The 19,276-nt window shown below is 44.9% G+C and overlaps 1 protein-coding gene across 1 annotated transcript in view; it reads left to right on the forward strand.

The window, feature by feature from the left end:
• Positions 1-15,324: 15,324 nt before the first annotated feature.
• Positions 15,325-19,276, forward strand: part of LOC308611620 (uncharacterized protein) — a gene marked incomplete at its 5' end in the record, with an annotated part of 72,166 nt that continues 68,214 nt past the window's right edge. Inside the window, 4 exons of the mRNA XM_081260335.1 lie at positions 15,325-15,422; positions 15,775-15,934; positions 16,410-16,460; positions 18,557-18,602. Coding sequence (XP_081116461.1) covers positions 15,325-15,422; positions 15,775-15,934; positions 16,410-16,460; positions 18,557-18,602 — 355 coding nt within the window. The remainder of the gene's footprint in view (positions 15,423-15,774; positions 15,935-16,409; positions 16,461-18,556; positions 18,603-19,276) is intronic.

The following is a 19,276-nucleotide window of genomic DNA, read 5'->3' on the forward strand; positions in this document are numbered from 1 at the left end:
AAGTACATTTTTAAGATAAGTATGCCCCAAATAGTTCATAGGATCTACTTATACTAAAAATAATGACTTATTATTCATGTGAAGTTCAAGTTGAACTGGGCATCCTGTACTTATATTTACTAAATCTGACAGCCCTACTGATGATCCACAATGGAGGCAGTTGAGGAGCGGTACATGCTGGCTCTCGGACAGTCAGAAATGGCTTCAGCAGATCCAGGTACAGTATGAAATTCTTTTTGGATGTAGCTCAGAAGCCATGGCCAGCCCTTGACTGCAAGTACTGCCTCGGGTTTCCCTGAGGTGGGGTAAACCTTCCTCTTAATGGCCTTTTGGTAAGTCTGGAAGACCATATCCAAGGGGAGCCCCAAAGTCAGTTTCATCCTCACAACCATGTTTCCAATTCCTGGAATTGGCTGCATGTGACTCACAAGAGCTGAGGAGGTTTGTGGAAATTGGGAGTGTCATAGCTTGAACCCTTTGTAGGTAAAGTTTTGCTGTTGTGAGAGTTTTAACAGGAGCAATGTGAAAGACTCCTGGTCCCCAGGTAGATAGAAACAATCCTGTTCTACTTCTGTGTATGTGACAAGTCTCTAATAGTTCAGAGAGCAAGGATCTGGTCTTAGAAAGACTGATCCAAGCTTGGATGTTTCTGGGGACAAGGCAAGGTCCTGAGTTTCAAGTTCACCTTTTATGGTTGAGGAGACACTAAGGTGGTCAGAAGGGAAATCATGGAGGAGACCTTGGCTTCCTCCATCGTGCAGGCTTGTATATGTGGTTCTATGTAGATTGTGTTTCAAAGGTGGAGCTTGTTTACAACTATGGACATTCTCCGATGTGCTTTTTGGACCTTCATTCCCAGAGCGAGAGCAGTGCCGAGGCTCTAGAAATGCCATGGATATTCTGAGCTGTCAGTGGCATTTCCCAGGTACTGTTGCCTTGGCGCCGCTCCTTGAAATGTCCAAAGGGATTATCATCTGTCTTGTGGCGGGTCCTAGCATTGTGAAAGGGAGCTGCTGCACCTGGCTCAGAGGATTTCGGATGTGGTGGGAGGAGTAGTAGTGCTACGACTATAAATTGTATCACAGCATATCTATTCCATCTTGAGAGTGGGGTTGGGGGGTTCTGAAGGGGGGCTTTTATTGTACTTTTATACATTGTACCCTTGAAACTAATTCAATTTTTTAAAATTAATTAAGTTATTTTGGGCTGCATTGGGTCTTTGTTGCTGCTAGCGGGCGTTCTCTAGTTGCAGTGAGCGGGGGCTACTCTTGGCTGTGGTGCACGGGCTTCTCATTGCAGTGGCTTCTCTTGTTGCGGAGCATGGGCTCTAGGCACGCAGGCTTCCGTAGTTGTGGCACGTGGGCTCGGTAGATGTGGCACACGGGCTCTAGAGCGCAGGCTCAGTAGTTGTGGCGCGCGGGCTGAGTTACTCCGTGGCACGTGGGATCTTCCCAGACCAGGGCTCGAACCCATGTCCCCTGCATTCGCAGGCATATTCTTAACCACTGCTCCACCAGGGAAGCCCAATAATTCAGTTTTTTATAAAGAGAAGATTCCTAATAGTATTCCAAAATTTTAAAAATATGTAGTTGGATAACACTATGAAAAATTAACTGATATATTCTTTTATTATTTCTCTTTGCTCCCTGGATTTTTGTCCCCATCCAGTCAGCTAGGCACTCTGAGTTCACTGCATTAGGAAGGTAAAGACTCAGCAGAAATGAGGGAGAAAAAAAGAAAATTCTCAGCTTTGGAATGTTCACAACGGAGGCCACAGTAGAACAGGTGAGAATTCTGTGAACAAAAACTAAATGTCGTCTCAAATGCAAAACAGTATTCTCTGCACTGGGAGGCAGGAGAGCGAGGGAGGGAAGGACTGAAGGAGAGAGATCAGTGTGGCCAGGGACATGGAGACTGTGCTTGAGGACGATAGGCCCAGGAAGAGAATCAGAATCTGGAGAAGATTCAGCCTGCACGTGATCATTGCCTCCAGCCAGCACCCTCATCTCAGACGTTGGGAAATGCAGAGAGAGAGTGGGAGTACGTCAGGAGGGCCACGCGCATAGTCTGTGTGGCAGGGGTTGTGGCCATTCCCTATTTGTGAGGAGTCCCCAGCAATTTGCAGGCCTCTTCTGGAAAATGCTGGTGGACGTCTCTAGTGCTTATGTGAAAGCTTGTTCACAAACCTTGAAAGATACAGATGTAGATGACAGATAGATGCATAGATAGAAAAATGTAATTAAATAAAAGCTCCAGGAAAGGTTTGGAAAATGCCCTTTATTGCATAGGACGCTTCTATCGTCATATGATGTTAGACTGAGTGCCGGTCCCTTCATCCTCCTTCAGACCACGGCCTTCTGTCTGCTACTCTCCCGAGGGTCCTTTCTTCTCCCTGGAAGGGATAAAACAAATGAGGTAGAACAGGAAGAGACAAGCAGCACTCCAAGCTCTGCTGGTCAGGGTTACCCTCCAGCGTTGCCTTAATGCTCAGAGCCACACACACCACAGTGAGCTTGGCTCCAGATCAACTACCACGCAACGAAGGTTCTGGAACATTTCCATATCTCGGGGGACCTCATTTCCACGTGACTCTCTTTCATATTCCCCTTTGTCACAGAAGGCTAGGTCCAGTGGTCCGGGTGAGATCTCGGCTCAGGCCCAAGGCTCTCAGACCTCAACGGTCTGGTCCTGCCAGGGCCCCTGTCCTCTCTGGAGACCACTCCTGGCTCTCTCTGCCGAGAAGGCGCTGCTGGCAGTACGTCCTCTAAGAGTTGAGGTCCGTCGTGCAGACCCTGAGAAAACTCCTAGGAAAAGGCTCCACCTTCTTGTTTACGTCAACAGAGCTCAATGCCTTTGGTAGTGCTGGGTGTGTCCCATTTGATGCAACTGCAGAGCCATTAGGTCAACCAGCACATGTGTGCGGCCCCTTCCCTTAGACTCCTCTGGGCCCTCGTGACATAGGCTCAGAAGACTGCCAGCCTCAAGCCTTACCTCTTCCGAGGGACGGCCACACCGTCTTCCAGGATCTTCGGTCCCATGAATCTCAGTTGCTGTTTGGAACTCAAAGGAGAGAAAAGACCCTGCCTGCGGGGTCTCTTCGGGCTGGGGCCTTCCCCCGTGGGCTGCGCTCCCTCATTCTCCTTTTCTTCTTGCTTCTCTTCCTCCTCCTCCTCCTCCTCCTCGTCGTCCTCCTCCTCCTCGTTCTCCTCCTCCTCCTCCTCGTCCTCCTCCTCAGGGGTGCTCTTGGGTTCCACATTGCCCATCAGCTGGACCATGGTGAGATGAGAGACACGGCAGCTGAAGCCCTCCAGGATGCCGAACTTCACGTGCTGCTGGAGGATCTCCAAGGCGGGGAAGACCCGGCAGCAGGCCATGCACCTGAAGCCGGTCTCCATGGTCACCATCCAGTCCGCTGTCTTGGCGCTGGGTCTCTCCTCGACGGCAGGTGGCCCTGATGGGCTGCCTGGCTCTGCCCTTTCCTCATACTCTTTCTCCTCCCCAGTGGGCTCACTGTCAGACAGGAGGCTTTCGGTGGACACATCAGAAGAGGGCTCAGTGGCTACTGCGCACACATCCTCAGGAAGGGTCACTTCTTCTATCCTCAGCTGCTTTTCAGGCAACTCCAAGGGTTTCTTTGTCTTCCAGGAGACAGCGACACCCTTGTTCACTTGTACCTGCATGTAGTATATTTTCATGCCCCTTTCCTCTTTGTCTGGGTGCAGATAGTTCTTAGAGGGTGAAGAGGGTGAGGAGGAGACACAGTGTGATGGGGGAGCGGTCTCTCCTTCTCCCTGATCCTGGGCTAGGGCTGCTCTAGGCTGGGCAGTGTCTCGATGAAATCTCCGGATTCCTGAAAAAGGAAATTAAAATCATAATAACATGCATGGGCCATGCCGGAAGCTGAGGGAGCAGGTGTGGTAGACGAGAGAGGGACATTGGCACGACATAGCTATGTCGCGAGCTTGGTGTCTGTTGGCCGTAGGACGGAGTGGTGTATCTGGTGTCATCTGTGGGCTTTTCATGTGCGTGGGGGGGATACTGGAGCGGTGTCTGTATACAGGGGTGTGGAGTATGGTGGTGAGGGCTGTGGTATGTGAGGGATGCGGCTGGATGCGTGTACGACGAGGAGTGTGAGTTTGGGAATATCGGTGGTGCATTCCTTGTGGAATGGGGCTGTGGTGCAGGAGGAGAGTACTGTGGAGCACGTGCTTGGGGTTGATGTGCACTGAGAAGGGCTGTGCCTGGAGGGCGCGTGTATGTGTGAGCTGTGTGCACCTGAGCTGGATGGTCCTGCTCTCAGGCTGGAGGTGTATGATGCAGAACTCTGTCCTTCTCTGGAAGCAAAGGCAAAGACAAAGCCTACATTTTCCTCTGAAGATGCTTAATCTGGTCCCTCTTCCCTCCACCTCAAGCCCAGACCTTTCCGGCCCCTGCTCCTTGACTTCCCCACCATGGTAGTAGCAGTAGTCACACACACACACCCAGACTCAGCTGGCATCCACGCCCTCGGAACAGCTCAGCCATCCTGCCCAGGCTCCTCCACAGAGCCCTCATCACCTCTGATGACCCTGGGTTTCCTCTCAGCCTCCCTGGGATCTGTGTGCCTCCTGCCTCACAGCCAAGCACCCCCTCACCTGAGGAGCCCTGCGCCCTTACCAGCGTAGCTGAGCTTGCGCCGAGTAGAAGTACAGAAGAAGTATTTAGAGGCAGAGGAGACCTCCCCTGGCCCTGGGCTGCAGCCTTGGGCCACCACAGTGGATCCAAGCCGAGGGGGATCCTCTTGTGACTTCGAGATTCCTGAGGGAGGAATGAAAGGCTCAGGGTGGGTTCATCAGTCCTCTGTCCACAAATATTTACTGAGTGTGTGACACGTGTCAGGTGCAGTGAATACACACAGTTGAGAGTGTGGTTCCCAGTGGATACTCCAGGATTTAATTCCAATCCATACTTATTCTCTCACTGACTAGTTGGTAATGTAGGCCTCGGTGGTGACTGTGAGTGTGTGGGAAGAGTGAGTGATGTGTATCAGTTAAGTCTGTGGTAAGTGTGGGGTTGGCATGGGGAGCACAGTGCAGATGTGTCTATCTGTGTCTGTAGCCTTTGTGTGCATGGTTTCTGTTCACAAGTCAGGAATTCTGGGACATGTAACTTTTCCTCATTACATGGTGTGGCTTGTATTTATGGTGCGTGTTCATTCATTCAGTCACCAAGATTCAGTAAGCAGCTACTCCTGTGTATCCGGCACTCTTCCATTGTTGTAGTCTTTGGTAACGCTGCACATTCTAGTAGGGGAAGACACACACTAAACAAAACTACAATAAATATATAATACATCAGCTGGTGGTAAGTATATAAGGGTTGCCAGACTTAGCGAACCAGAATACAAGGCACCCAGTTAAATTTCACTTTCAGATAAACCCAGAATAATTTTTTAGTGTAAGTATTCCCATGCAGTGTTTGGCCTGACTTAGTTTTAGTGTAAGTATGGCCCATACAATATGTGGGACATACTGATACTGAAAAATTACTTGTTGTTTATCTGGAATTCAAATTGAACTGGATAGCCCATATTTTCTCTGGCCATCCTGACCTGGGTTACTGAGACTGTGGTTTACTGTGGTTTGTACAAAGCGGGTCTGGCATTACTCAAGAATGTGTTATAAGTGTGGTGTGTATGACACGTGACTGGTTCTTATAGAGGTATTTAGAGATGGCTGAAGTTAGCTGTGTTTGTGCAAGAGTTGAGGAGATACATATATATATAGTGTGTGTGTGTGTGTGTGTGTCCTATATATATAGTGTGTGTGTCTATATACATATCTCATCTCCAGCGTTTGGTGTTAGAGGAGACGATTGTGATACAGGTGGGTTGTATGAGAACGTAGTACAGAAGGGATGCATGTATATACCTCCATGTGCTGTGTGTGGTTTACTAAGGAAGTTATATGTGGGGTGTGTGATATTTTTGCTGTATCAGAGTGTACATGGGTGTATGAGTTACTGTCTCATGAAACACCCCTAACAAGAATTCTGTATACACTCTTACGTACACCGAGTGTCAGCCAGGTCCAGGCAGGGTGACAAGAACTTTACCACGCAGACTTTATATCTGGTAAGCACTCTAACCCCATTCATCTCGCTCTTCTCTGCACTACCACACACACACACACACACACACACACACACACACACACACACACAGTCACACACAGGAACACAGAGCAAAATATTCTGAATGGTCAGGGGCACTCATTGCCTTCCCCAGCCTGTCCCAGCCACTGCCTGGAAATCTGCCTGCTGTCTAGAGCTCCATTCCCAGGGCCCATCCTACAGTCTCCAGGGCCCTGGGCCTGGTAGGAGCTACTGGGCTCTAATCTGGGGCAGAGGCCTCTAGCTGGAGCTCTGGGGTGACCACCCCTCTCCCAGGGCAAGCTACTCGCCTACATTTAATGCACGCAGGCACCCCGTGGCCCGTGGCTCTCAGAGCTCCCCGCAGGACCCTGAGGCCATTTCTCACCCCTGCTCACGCGGTCTCAGTCTCTGGAAAACCCTTCCCTTCCCTTGATCTCCTTTGGGAAATTCTTCCTGTTGAAGGAATAAAACCTCCTTGCTTTCAATATGACACCATCCCTAGACAAACAATCTTCTTTCAAAGTGCATTCCACTTGTCAAGATAGTTTTCAACAGGGCCTTCAACTCATGGGGCTTCTCTTTCCACTTTGGTAAAAGAGGCCAAGCAACTCATGGGTCTCTCTCAGCATCCTTGCATCCTTCACATCCCCCACCTCATGACCCCAGGGAACGATCCAAGAGAATAAGAGAGAAATCGGGGACTGAGAAAAGCTGCACCTCTAGGTCTGTGCAAGCAGGATGCAGCCTGCTATGAGTCCGACAGAGCTCCAGGCCCGGCTGCCCCAGGGGAGAGTCCTCAGACCAGCGGAGCTGACCTCCCATCTCCCAGGGGGCATCTGGCCGTTCTGTGCCGTCTCACACCACAGGGACCCTCCGGATGGATACGGCAGCGTCAGTGAGACAAGGTCTCTCGCTCCCTGCTTCACAGGTGACACGTTCTCAGTCCCCCCCATCCTAGAGAAGGTTTAGTTTGGCAGAAACCCATGTGCCCCAGCATGTTGCCCCCCACATACCTCCTCCGTTCTCGGCAGTTTCCTGGGACTCTTCATTTTCCAGATGTTTCCTCTTTTGTCGCCGTTTCATGGTACCAACTAGAAGTCTCCCTTAGAAGATGCCTCAAGAGATGTCCAACTCCTCCTCTTCCCTACAGGTTGGCCCTTGTTGGCTCTTGGGCAATCCGTTGAAATGATTCAATACAAATAAAAATAGTCAAGTCTCCTAAATGGCTGAAAAACTTGTACCACTTAGTGAACCAGCAGTACTGCCTAGTGCTCACCAGGGCTGTTATGTTTGCAAGGTTGCCAGGCGCACAGTGGAATTCTGTGACCTCAGTGATGACATCAGAGCATTCCGTGGACCTAGGTGGAGCACAGTGTCTGCAATAGCACAGGCCCCATTTTCAAGAACATTTCCTTTTTCCCAGCTGAACCTTTCCCGTGAAAGGGAAAGGTTCATACCATATCTATTATAAATTGTATCATACCATGTCTATTATAAAATTCACATTTTGAGTGGAGATCTTTTCATGTCTTTTCTAGAGAGATTTAATATGAATATTTTCAGTGGTCTCCAGTTTCCCTGTGGATTATTGACATTTTAAACTCTGCACTTCAATTTTCCCTCAATACGTGTAATTTTGTCACAGCTATTTCTGTACTTAAAGATGAGGAACTATATAATTGATTTCTTCATTTTTTTCCCATCTCTTTCCAAGGTACTGCATTTGATTGTGTCTTACGAATGAGTGAAAAATGCTAGTCCTTGAGTCAGGACGTTGGGCCCTTTACCAAGTAACTCAACCTATCTGGGCTTCAGCTTCTGTATGTGCCATCAAGAGGCTTGGACTAGCTGACTTTTCAAATGCTGTGTTTCTTTGATTCACTCTCACTTACTGATCTGCCACTTAAGAAGAGGGTCTGTTCTCATAAAGTAACAACAGTCTTTTCCTAACCTTGGGTTGGGTGGAGTTTAACTGTTCGTACTCAGTTTGTTAGTTATATTGCCTTCTACGTATGCTTAGCTCTAAATAATTTATATGGCTCTTGTGACAATTTTTAGATCTTCTTTTTTTCTTATTTTCTTTTACAGTTTCTAATTTGTTATCGCCAGTGTAGAGGAGCCTGATTGACTTTTAAAATTTATTGATCTTGTATGTGTGTGCCTTGTTGAACCGTCTTATTAGTTCCTGCTAGTTTATCTGTGGGTTCTTTTGGGTCTCCTAGATAAATGAGCATAGGAAATGTAAATAATGTGTTCTTTGGATAAAGTTTATTTTCTTGCATCTATATATATATAGAAGCAATATGTTGAATTGATTTAAATATTTAAATACTTACATACCTGTTATCACAATCTAACATTCTTGATCTTATTTTCTTTCAATCAATATTATGTTTTCAAGATTTATCCACGTGAATCCATATAGATCTAGGTCTTTGATTTTTGACTGCTTGATATTATTTCATCACATGCATATAGCATCATTTATTTTCCATTCAAGCATTATTGGACAATTGGATTGTTTCCCTCCCTTCTCTAGAACAAACAACATTTCCTAGAATATCCCTGAAGATGTCTGACAGTCGAGAAGGGCCAGGCTGCCCGAAGGATTGCTACTTGCTTTCAGCCACCTTCCAACAGGCCGTCTCCAGCCAGCAATTTGAAGCACAGCTGAAATGAAAACTGCCCCAAATGTGAAGATCTTAGGAGCTTCATTTTCCAGATGTTTCCTCTTTTGTCGCCGTTTCATGGTACCAACTAGAAGTCTCCCTTAGAAGATGCCTCAAGAGATGTCCAACTCCTCCTCTTCCCTACAGGTTGGCCCTTGTTGGCTCTTGGGCAATCCGTTGAAATGATTCAATACAAATAAAAATAGTCAAGTCTCCTAAATGGCTGAAAAACTTGTACCACTTAGTGAACCAGCAGTACTGCCTAGTGCTCACCAGGGCTGTTATGTTTGCAAGGTTGCCAGGCGCACAGTGGAATTCTGTGACCTCAATGATGACATCAGAGCATTCTGTGGACCTAGGTTGAGCGCAGTCTCTGCAATAGCAAGTTAAGACCTTATATGATTGTTCTATATTGTCATAAGGCATATAAGATCAAAATTATGGTAGGAACTCCGGAAGCCAATTTCAAAAACAAAACAGTTCTCAGATTATTTTGCATACACAGAAAAATTCATGAGTTTCAACAATTGAAGCTTTATTATTTATGCTGTGCTTTAACTACAGATCCATAATAGGGAGAGGGAAAATCCTGGAGCTAGAAACAAAAGTGGATATACCTACATTGTGGAGGTGTAAAAAAAAAAAGTTGCTCTTGTTGAAAAGATGCACAAGGGGAGAGAACTGAGCATAATAGCAGAGGACCCTCTGGATGTGGAACCAGTAAGGACAAAGCAGGTTTGGATGGCGTTCCATACGCAGACCAATGGTGGTATTTTTAATATAGTTGGTTAAAGGGCTTTATTTAGCAAGTTACAGTTGACCCTTGAACAATATGGTTTTGAACTGGGCAGGTCCACTTATATGCAGGGTTTTTTTTAATAGTAATTACTACAGTACTACATGATCTGTGGTTGGTTGAACCCATGGTTGCAGAATTGCAGATACAGAGGAACCACGGATATGGAAGTCTGACCATAAGTTATTTATACAGATCTGTCTATCCATCCATCCATCCGTCCACCCATCTGTAGAGAGAGAGAGGGAGTGAGTGCACATGCTAGGTATTTACAGAAGTAGATATGGAAGTGTGAGGATATACAAACACACACATGTGTATGTGATGTATATAAGCATGTATATCCACGTTTCTATTTCAGGGCTGGAGCAAGGAAAGTGTAGAATGATCCTGGAGAAAATTTACTGTGCCAGAAAGTAGGAAAGAGTGGCGGGATGTGTAAAAAGATCCAGCTTGAAGAGACTCACACGGGGTAAATCTGAGCAATTTGGCCATAAAATAAACAATTATCATACAGAATATGAATAAAAAAAGAGGAAGGGAGGGAAGGAAGGGCTCTCATAATAGAATGCCAAACCATAAATATATAGAAGGAATGATGTAATGTAAAAATCCTTATTTACGGGCTTCCCTGGTGGCGCAGTGGTTGAGAGTCCGCCTGCCGATGCAGGGGACACGGGTTCGTGCCCCAGTCTGGGAAGATCCCACATGCTGCGGAGCAGCTGGGCCCGTGAGCCATGGCCGTTGAGCCTGCGCGTCCGGAGCCTGTGCTCCGCAATGGGAGAGGCCACAACAGTGAGAGGCCCACATACTGCAAAAAAAAAAAAAAAAAAAAAAAAAAAAAATCCTTATTTACAACCATCATAGTAATGATAGGTTCTGGCAAGAGTAATCAATGAATTATAAAACTACTGGTTGAAAGTTTACAAGGAGCAGGATGCTACAAAACCCAAAGTATCTCTCCACAAAGTATTAATCACAACAAGAAATACAGTAGGTATAAATTTGGTGAACACTACCTTAGCCAAGAGATGAACATGATCAATAACAGAACAAACGAACGTTTTAGATCTCTGGGGTATGCTATACTGAGAAGGACGCAACGTTGCTTCAGTACTATTACTGACAGAAATAAAGAACCAGATCTTATCGCAAGGAAGCATCCACGTTGAGAGTCTCCTGTTTCACAGTTATGACCACAGGGAGCATAACTGGCCAAAGGTCCCAGCTGCTGCTCTTAAACCCATCACCAGGTTTGCCTGGAGGCCGGCCTTGCCCCTGATTGCTCCTAGTCAGCACAGCAGGGATCCTAAGGCAGGCCATTTCTTGGAGACCAGGATTCCTCTGTCCAGTGACCTTTTTTCAAGGACTCTGACAGCCTTGAAGGAGTTTACGTGGATGACAAGGCAGTCTCGGATGATCTACCAAATCTTTCTTCCAAATCTTCACTCAGGGTCAGACTTGCACTATGAGCTGATAGCTCCGCCAGCCTTCCAGAGCTCCCTGCCATTTCCTCTCCGATGTTTTCCCTAATGAAAGATTTGTTCATTAAAGTCTTTCTCAGCACTTTGCCGTCTAGTTCTTGGAGGACCAGGACAAACCCCAAGCCCTAGAAGCATCCCTTTTTGGCTCTTTCTAGTAACCTTCCTTTCCATATGGTAGCCACTAATTTGTAATGGTGTAGATTCACTTAGCCTATTTTGTACTTGATATAAATGGAGTCGTGTAACAGGTGCTATTTTGTGTTGGCTTCATTTGCTCCACAGTATATCCATGACATTTATCCATATTGTTGGGAGTGGATACCTTTGATTCATTTTCATTGGTGGATATTATTGCAGTGTGTAAACATATCAAAATCTATTTATTAATCCCATTATTGGTGGGTATTGGGTACTTCCCCATTCTTGGCTATCACAGTTAGTGGTGATGTGAGCAATCTAGAATGTGCCTTGTGCACTTGTTTGAGGGATATTTCTATGGGTGGAGCCAAAGGGTTCTAGGGTATATGTTCAACTTTGGTAGATACAGTTGACCCTTGAAGAATGCATGGGCATGAGGGATGCATCTGAGTCTTTTATTCCATAGATGTTTTTAAAATATCTCTCACTTTTGGCCCAAGAGTGCTGCGTTTGGGTTTACAGTGTTTCTTAACTTTAAAATAGTCCAATTTTTCAATTTTTTCTTTCACAGTTGGTGACTTTTTTGGTCTTAAGAAATTCTTCCTACTCCAAGGCAAAAAGGCTGTTATCTTACGTTTCTTTCCTAAAGCATCATTGTTTACTTTTCAAATTTAAGTCTGCAGATCTTCTGCAATTTATATTTTTATATCCTATGCAGTAATGATTAATATTTTTCCCATATGGATATCCAGCTGACTGAGAACCAATAGTTGACCCTTGGACAACATGGGTTTAAACTACACAAGTGCACTTATACGAGGATTTTTTTTAATAGTAAATACTGCACTACTTCACGATCCAAGGTTGGTTCAATCCTCAGATGCAGAATTGCCGATTATGGAGAAACCATGTACGTACAGAGGACTGGCTATAAGTTATACTTGGATTTTCAGCTTAGCAGAGGGTTGGCACCCCTAACCCCCTTGAACCCTAGTTCAAGGATCAACTGTATTAACAAGAGTTCTTTCCCCTCTCTGCTGCAGTGTTTTCTTTTCTTTCTTTTTTCTTTTGGCCGTGCTGCGTGGCTTGCAGGATCTCAGTTCCCTGACCAGGGATTGAACCAGGGTCACCACAGTGAAAGCGCCAAATCCTTACCACTAGACCACCAGGGAACTCCCTGCAGTGTTTTCTTTTTACACGTTGTTATAATGTCTGTTTCAACATGGATTTTGATGTCTATTATCTTGTCTATCCTTGAGCGAACACCAGACTATCTTATATTGTAGATTTATAGTAAGATTTAATGTGACTAATATCTTTCTTTTCATTCTTCTTTCAGATTGTCCCAGCTCTTCTTTTATTTTTTATTTTTATGTTTTTTTAGATGTTGGGGGTAGGAGTTTATGTATTTATTTTTGCTGTGTTGGGTCTTCGTTTCTGTGCGAGGGCTTTCTTTAGTTGTGGCAAGCGGGGGCCACTCTTCATCGTGGTGCGTGGGCCTCACTATCACGGCCTCTTGTTGGGGAGCACAGGCTCCAGACGCGCAGGCTCACTACGTGGCTCACGGGCCTAGTTGCTCCGTGGCATGTGGGATCTTCCCAGACCAGGGCTCAAACCCGTGTCCCCTGCATTAGCAGGCAGATTCTCAACCACTGCGCCACCAGGGAAGCCCCCAGCCCTTCTTGTAGCTCTTTGCTTTCCCACATAATATTTGTAAACATCTCATCAATTTCCAAGGGGAAAAAATGCTGGTGTTTTTATTGGGGTTTGACTGAGCCTATAGATCATTTTGAGGATTACTGATATCTTTGTAATATTGAATCTTCAAGCCATGAATATCACTATTTTTAAGAATTTCTCTTGGAGAAAAATAAAAGTGGATCCCATGTAATAAAATGTACATAAATAGACTCCAAAATATTTAAAGGACCTACATGTGAAAGATAAGTCTAGAAAGTTAATTTTTAAAAGGTAGAAATATATTTTTTCACCTGAGGAGTTTCAGAAGCACAGATATTAAGAAATTATTGGTTTATTATCTTATAATTAAAGATTTCTATTCCATGAAGAACACAATAGAAAAATTTTAGAAACACGTGCCCAATTAGGAAAGGATACTTGTAATTGGTAAAACTGAAAAGGTATTAATAATCAGAATATGTAATAGAAATGAGGAAGAAAAAGATAGCATCCACATTAGAAAATGGGGCAAAAGTTTTAAGTAGACATTTATAGATGAAGCTACCAAGCATTTGAATAAAAGATCAAACTTATTAGAAATCAGAGAAATTTAACTAAAACAAGATACTACTATACACTTAATACACTAGCAAAACGGTGATGAGTCGTCCAAATGAAGGTAAGTGGTTGCACAAAAACCTGACGTGCAACTCTTTGGTAATCTGGACTGGTGTAGCCCTTCAGGAAGTCAATCTGGCTATATTATTAAAGTATACACATTTGCTATGAAATAATTTCACTCGGGTATGTATTCCAAAGAAATTCTCAGATACGTCTATAAACAAATGTAAGAAGATGTTTACTTTATTGTCATTGGCATGGCAGTTGGAAGAGTACAGGTAAAATGTGGGTGCAGAAAATGGAACTCTATGAAACAAATTAGATAGATGGGTGAATGTTTTTTTTTGTTTGTTTGTTTTTCTGCGGTACGTGGGCCTCTCACTGTTGTGGCCTCTCCCGCTGCGGAGCACAGGTTCCGGACGTGCAGGCTCAGCAGCCATGGCTCACGGGCCCAGCCGCTCCACGGCATGTGGGATTTTCCCAGACTGGGGCATGAACCCGCGTCCCCTGCATCGGCAGGCAGACTCTCAACCACTGTGCCACCAGGGAAGCCCGGATGGGTGAATCTTAAAAATATACTCCTGAATGAAGGAAATAAACACCAGAATGAATTTTATGACACAATATTATTTATATGAATCGAAAATATACACAAGTGCACATTGTGCACAAGAACACACCCAAAAGAAAACACATCAAACAAATTAGAATGGTAGCTTACGGGGTAGAGAAGGGAGTGGAGGGTGCCACAGGGAACAGGAGGTGAATAAATAAAACTTAATCATGTTACCGTATTTCATCATGCTATATCCAAGATTTCACTTTACTTGTAGTGGAAAGAAATCCTGTGTGCTATGTTGGCTTAAGTCAGGAATAGTTCTTGGAGGATATTTTCCTGAAAGAATTTGGAACAAATTTTTGAAAAAATCTTTGTTTATACTATGGATGATCTTTTTTTGTTTGTTTTGTTTTTTTCTTTAATTTCTGTTTTGTGGGTGTGTGTGGGATCTACTTTATTTTGTATTTCATTAATCTGATCTTATATTTTTCCATCTGCCTTCTTCAGTTTTATTATTCATTTATTAACTTCCTGAAATGGATGTTTTCTGAATCAATTTTCAACTTCCTTTCTACTTTGTTTTTTTTTGTTTTTGTTTTCCTTGCTGTACGCGGGCCTCTCACTGTTGTGGCCTCTCCCGTTGCGGAGCACAGGCTCCGGACGCGCAGGCTCAGCGGCCATGGCTCACGGGCCCAGCCGCTCTGCGGCATGTGGGATCTTCCCGGACCAGGGCACGAACCCGTGTCCCCTGCATCGGCAGGCGGACTCTCAACCACTGCGCCACCAGGGAAGCCCCCCTTTCTACTTTAATATATGCTTTTAAGGCTCAACATTTCCCTCTATGTATGTGTTCAAATCTCCAGATCCAATTATGAATTTGAATGTTTCTCTTCATGGTTCTGTCAATTTTTGCTTTATAAAGTATCAGCTGAAGTTATTAGTTTCTGATAATTGGAAACTTTTATGACTGTGAAGTGTCCCTCCGTATGTCAAGTAATGCTTTTTCCTTCCCCTTAAAGTTCACTTGGTCAAATAGCAATGTCACAGATTTTATAATTACAGAAATAACTTGAGACCTAGGATGTTGATGTCTGTCTCTAGAAAGGATTTTCCCTTGCTTCTGCACGGGTTGTAAGATGCTAACAAAACACGTTCACCTTTACACAATCTCAGGGAATGAGGTGTTTTGGCGTTTGGCTTCAGTCCCTGCCAAAGAAAGCCCAGTTTCCTTCTCCCCTTATTCCAATGGTGAAACTCTTTGGGGTTTACCAGGAAGCCTTCGTGGCTGGTAATGCTTTTATGTCGCTTAGCCTCTTGAAGACGTCCAAAATTCTACTGAGTTTGTACGCCTTTCAATGAACAGAATCTACACTCTTCTGAAGCCTACACAGTAGAACGGCAAGACTGCCCGAGACCTTCTCAGGGATTCCGGAAAGTGAAAACCAGAGTGAAAACATGTAGTCCAGAGCTGGTGCCGGTAGACACCCCCGCACCCACCCTTGCATTCTGGGACATGTAGTCCAGAGCTCGTAAACTCGTGTAGTCCCATATACTGCAGCTACAGTAACGCCTCGCTGTAAAGGTTTACCCGCGGAATTCTGGGAAATGTGGTCCAGGAGTTCCGGGTTAGTCGCAGGCACTTCCGCCCCAGGAGGACACGTAGCAGCCATGTTTTGCGTGATGGCGGTGTTTCAGGTCCGCTCTTCACGACCCATTCAAGCTTCCCCGACATGCGCCTGGGGCCAACGTTTGCAGACCTTTCATTTGGGGAGAAAGAGGAGGGGCGGCTAAAAGCGGAGGTTTGAGGGCCTGGAGTGGTGATGTACGTCCCGCGGGCGGAGCTTCTTTGCGTTTGGTAACGTACCCGGGATGGGGTGGGCTCAGGTCGTGCCTCCTGGGGTTTGAGGGTCTCCCCGGTTTTCTTCACCCCTAACCTGACCCCGTCCCCCACCTATGAGCTAGCCCTACCGCTTCATACGGCGTCACACTGGGTGAGTTGCTTAACTCCTCTGTGCCTCCGTTGCTGTTCGGTAAAAGGGGGGAGAAAGGAATGCCTTGTTAACATAGTGTTGTGAGAAGAAACGAGATAGCACAAGTAAAAGGTCTACAACTGCCTGATACGTTGTTGGTATTAATACTACGCTAATTCGGGAGGCACCCATTTCGCAGCGGGATTCTGTGAGCCCAGGAAGCTGAATTGTCCTGGACTCCTGGCCTGTTTTGGAAGGAGAGGACTTCTAGCTGGTACGGGGGCGGAAGGGGGTGCGGTATGAATTAGTGGGGATGGAAACAACAGCCCTGGTATTTCACAGTCTCCTTTCCTTCCCCAGCCCTGGCTTCTCAAAAAGCACTGCACGGAGGAAGAGGCAACAGAGCCCCACGTGAGTAGGACTTGGCATTCTTCTACTTAAGATATTCCTATAAATTGTAGAACGTATGGGACATGGGTAACGATGATAACTGAGCCTTGGTCACTAATTTCCATTCTAAAAGCTTTATGCACATGACCACATTTCCATCAGGCAGTGGCTCTGTGAATTGGTACTGCTGTTTTCTCTACTTTAAGGCTGAGGAGCTGGGGGCAGGGAACACAACCCTGTGGGCCCATCCTCACCCCGATGGTAGGAGGCAGAGCTGGGGTTGGGACCCAGGCAGTTTGAGTCCAGCAGCTGAGTTTGCTAATCCCTTTGGTATATTCTCTTTGAGCATAGGGTACTGGCTAGAATCATATCATGAAAGTAGGTTGGGACTTAATTGTGGGGACCTTGAGAGCAAGGTTTAGGCTATTTTATGAGTTTTTAAGATAGTTTTCTCAACTGGGTCATTTATTTTATTTCAAATAATATGTATATCATAGAAGCAGCATAATCATTATGGAAAAATGCAGATATATACATAAAGAAAAATTTTAATTATCTATAACTTTAGGATGTAAAGATAGCAGTTGTTAATGTTTTAGTGCCTTTTTGTCTGGTTACTCTTTGTGTATGTTTCTGTGTAGTGGAGGCTGTTTTTTGTGGGACTGATGTTCCACTGCAGTGCTACTCAAATTGTGGTCCACAAACCAGCGGCACTGGCATCACTTGGATAGAAATGCCCAGCCTTGAGCCCCATTCGAGACCTTCTGATTTATAATTTCTGCGTAGGGGGCCCAGGAGGCTGCATTCCAACAAGATCCCGCAGTAATTCACATGCACGTGAAAATTCGAGAAGCTCAAGAGAGGGTCTTTTCTGGAAACTGAGGCCGAGGAAATTGACCCTGCTGGATGTCACAGATAAAACTGAGCTGGATTCACCAAAGCCCTACTTAGTCCAATGATTTTATTCCCCCACTAATTATTGTCAACTGTCAGGGCCCCTTTCAGAATCCTGAATTGAGCAGAAGACAGCTAGCAAGTGTAGAGTCAAAATGGAGGTCGTTAGAAGTTGTGAAGATGTCTCTCTCCCAAGCTTTGGGGAGTGGAATCATTGCCATCTTTTGTACTAGATCGAACCCGGGCCCCCTGCATTGGGAATGTGGAGTCTTATCCACTGCACCACCAGGGAAGTCTCCCATTTATTTCTTAAACTTTCCTATATTTATGATGATATAATTACAATTCAGATTCCTGTCTTTTTTCATTTGAATTAGGTATGGACTGTCAAACTATTTTTTATCGTTGTTGCAGAATCCTGGCTTTTATTAGTTCTCTTTACCTCTGTGCATAATTGTCAAAAGGGTACTTCCTGTTTAAAAAGAAACTTAACGTATTTTTATACCTTTTGTAAAAAGTTGTCCATGTCAATTTAAATATTATTGTTGCAGTCACAAAATCTTTAGGAAGACAAGCAGAGATTTTCAGAAGTCTAAAGACTCTCACATAACAGGGCAACAACGTATGACCTCCACATGTCTGACAGTCTTCTGTTGGTAGAAATCACATCTCTAAGGATAATTTCTAACTAAAATATCATCTGCTTTACCGCAGTTGCTAAGAAATAAGAAACCCTGACAGTGGTGTTCTCAGAGCTTCCTACCTTATGACGATCTCACGAGGTGGATGCCCGTGTTCTCCCCTACTGGCAGAGGACAGAACTGAGGCGAAGGGATGTGCATAATTTGCCCAGGGTGACACTGCTAGTGAATGGCGTAGCCTGATCAGAGCCCATGCCTATTGACTCCAAAACCTACTCTGACTTACATGGTCTCTGTTTACACCATACCCAGAATAAGAATGACCCCTGTGGAAGCTGCAGGCACACTGTGAGGGGGCCACTGTGTATGAATGGGCAGGTCATTCCTCACACAGCCACTGAGGGGGTTCACGGGGGCATCTGGTATCTGCGTGGGGCTCTGCTCATCAAGCATAATCAGCTGTAGCCACCCCGAGGACTGGGAGCCTTGGTAATTCACAATGAGCACCACGTGGGTTAGTGACTTCTTTTTCTTTAAACCAGTTTCCAGTTTGACTTCTTCTTTCCCTGTCTGTCTTGCTAGGACTCTGCACTGCCCCAGAAGGAGAGAGAAAATGAGCACATTCCAGGTGAGTAGAGCTTGCCTTTCTTGCTGTTAAAAACGCCATTTTTGTACTCAGGTTGGACACAGGTTTTCCTCTTCTTTTTTCTTTTTCTTTTTTTTTTTTGATTGGAGTATAGTTGATTTACAATGTATTAATTTCAGGTGTACAGGAAAGTGATTCAGTTATACATATATATACATATATTTTCAGATTCTTTTCCCTTATAGGTTATTACGAAATATTGGGTATAGTTCCATATGGGTTTTCTCTTTCAAGGAGAGTCTAAGCATATGAGGACCTGAGTGTGCCATGTGTGCTTTTTTTAAAATTCCTGTTAAATTTAATTGGTTTCGGTTTTAATTTTTGTTTTATTTCATCATTTTTTTATTTTACAAGTAAAAGAAAAATTAAGGGAAATGAAGGACATCTTCCAGTCTACTGCTTACCTGCTTACAAATTAGCTGCTTTTATATTTCTGTAATCTCTTCATCATATGTATTCATGGATGTGTATTTGTATTTATAACATAGATACAGTTTTAAATTGTTTTTTTCATTTAATACTAGCTAACATTCACTTTTAATTGCTTTATCATGTTCCTGCAAACTTAGGCACCTATTTTTTTTTTTTTTCCCCGGTATGCGGGCCTCTCACTGTTGTGGCCTCTCCCGTTGCGGGGCACAGGCTCCGGAGGCGCA

Source organism: Mesoplodon bidens, assembly GCF_964165515.1.
Source record: "Mesoplodon bidens genome assembly, contig: HAP1_SCAFFOLD_525, whole genome shotgun sequence".
NCBI lineage: Eukaryota > Metazoa > Chordata > Mammalia > Artiodactyla > Ziphiidae > Mesoplodon > Mesoplodon bidens.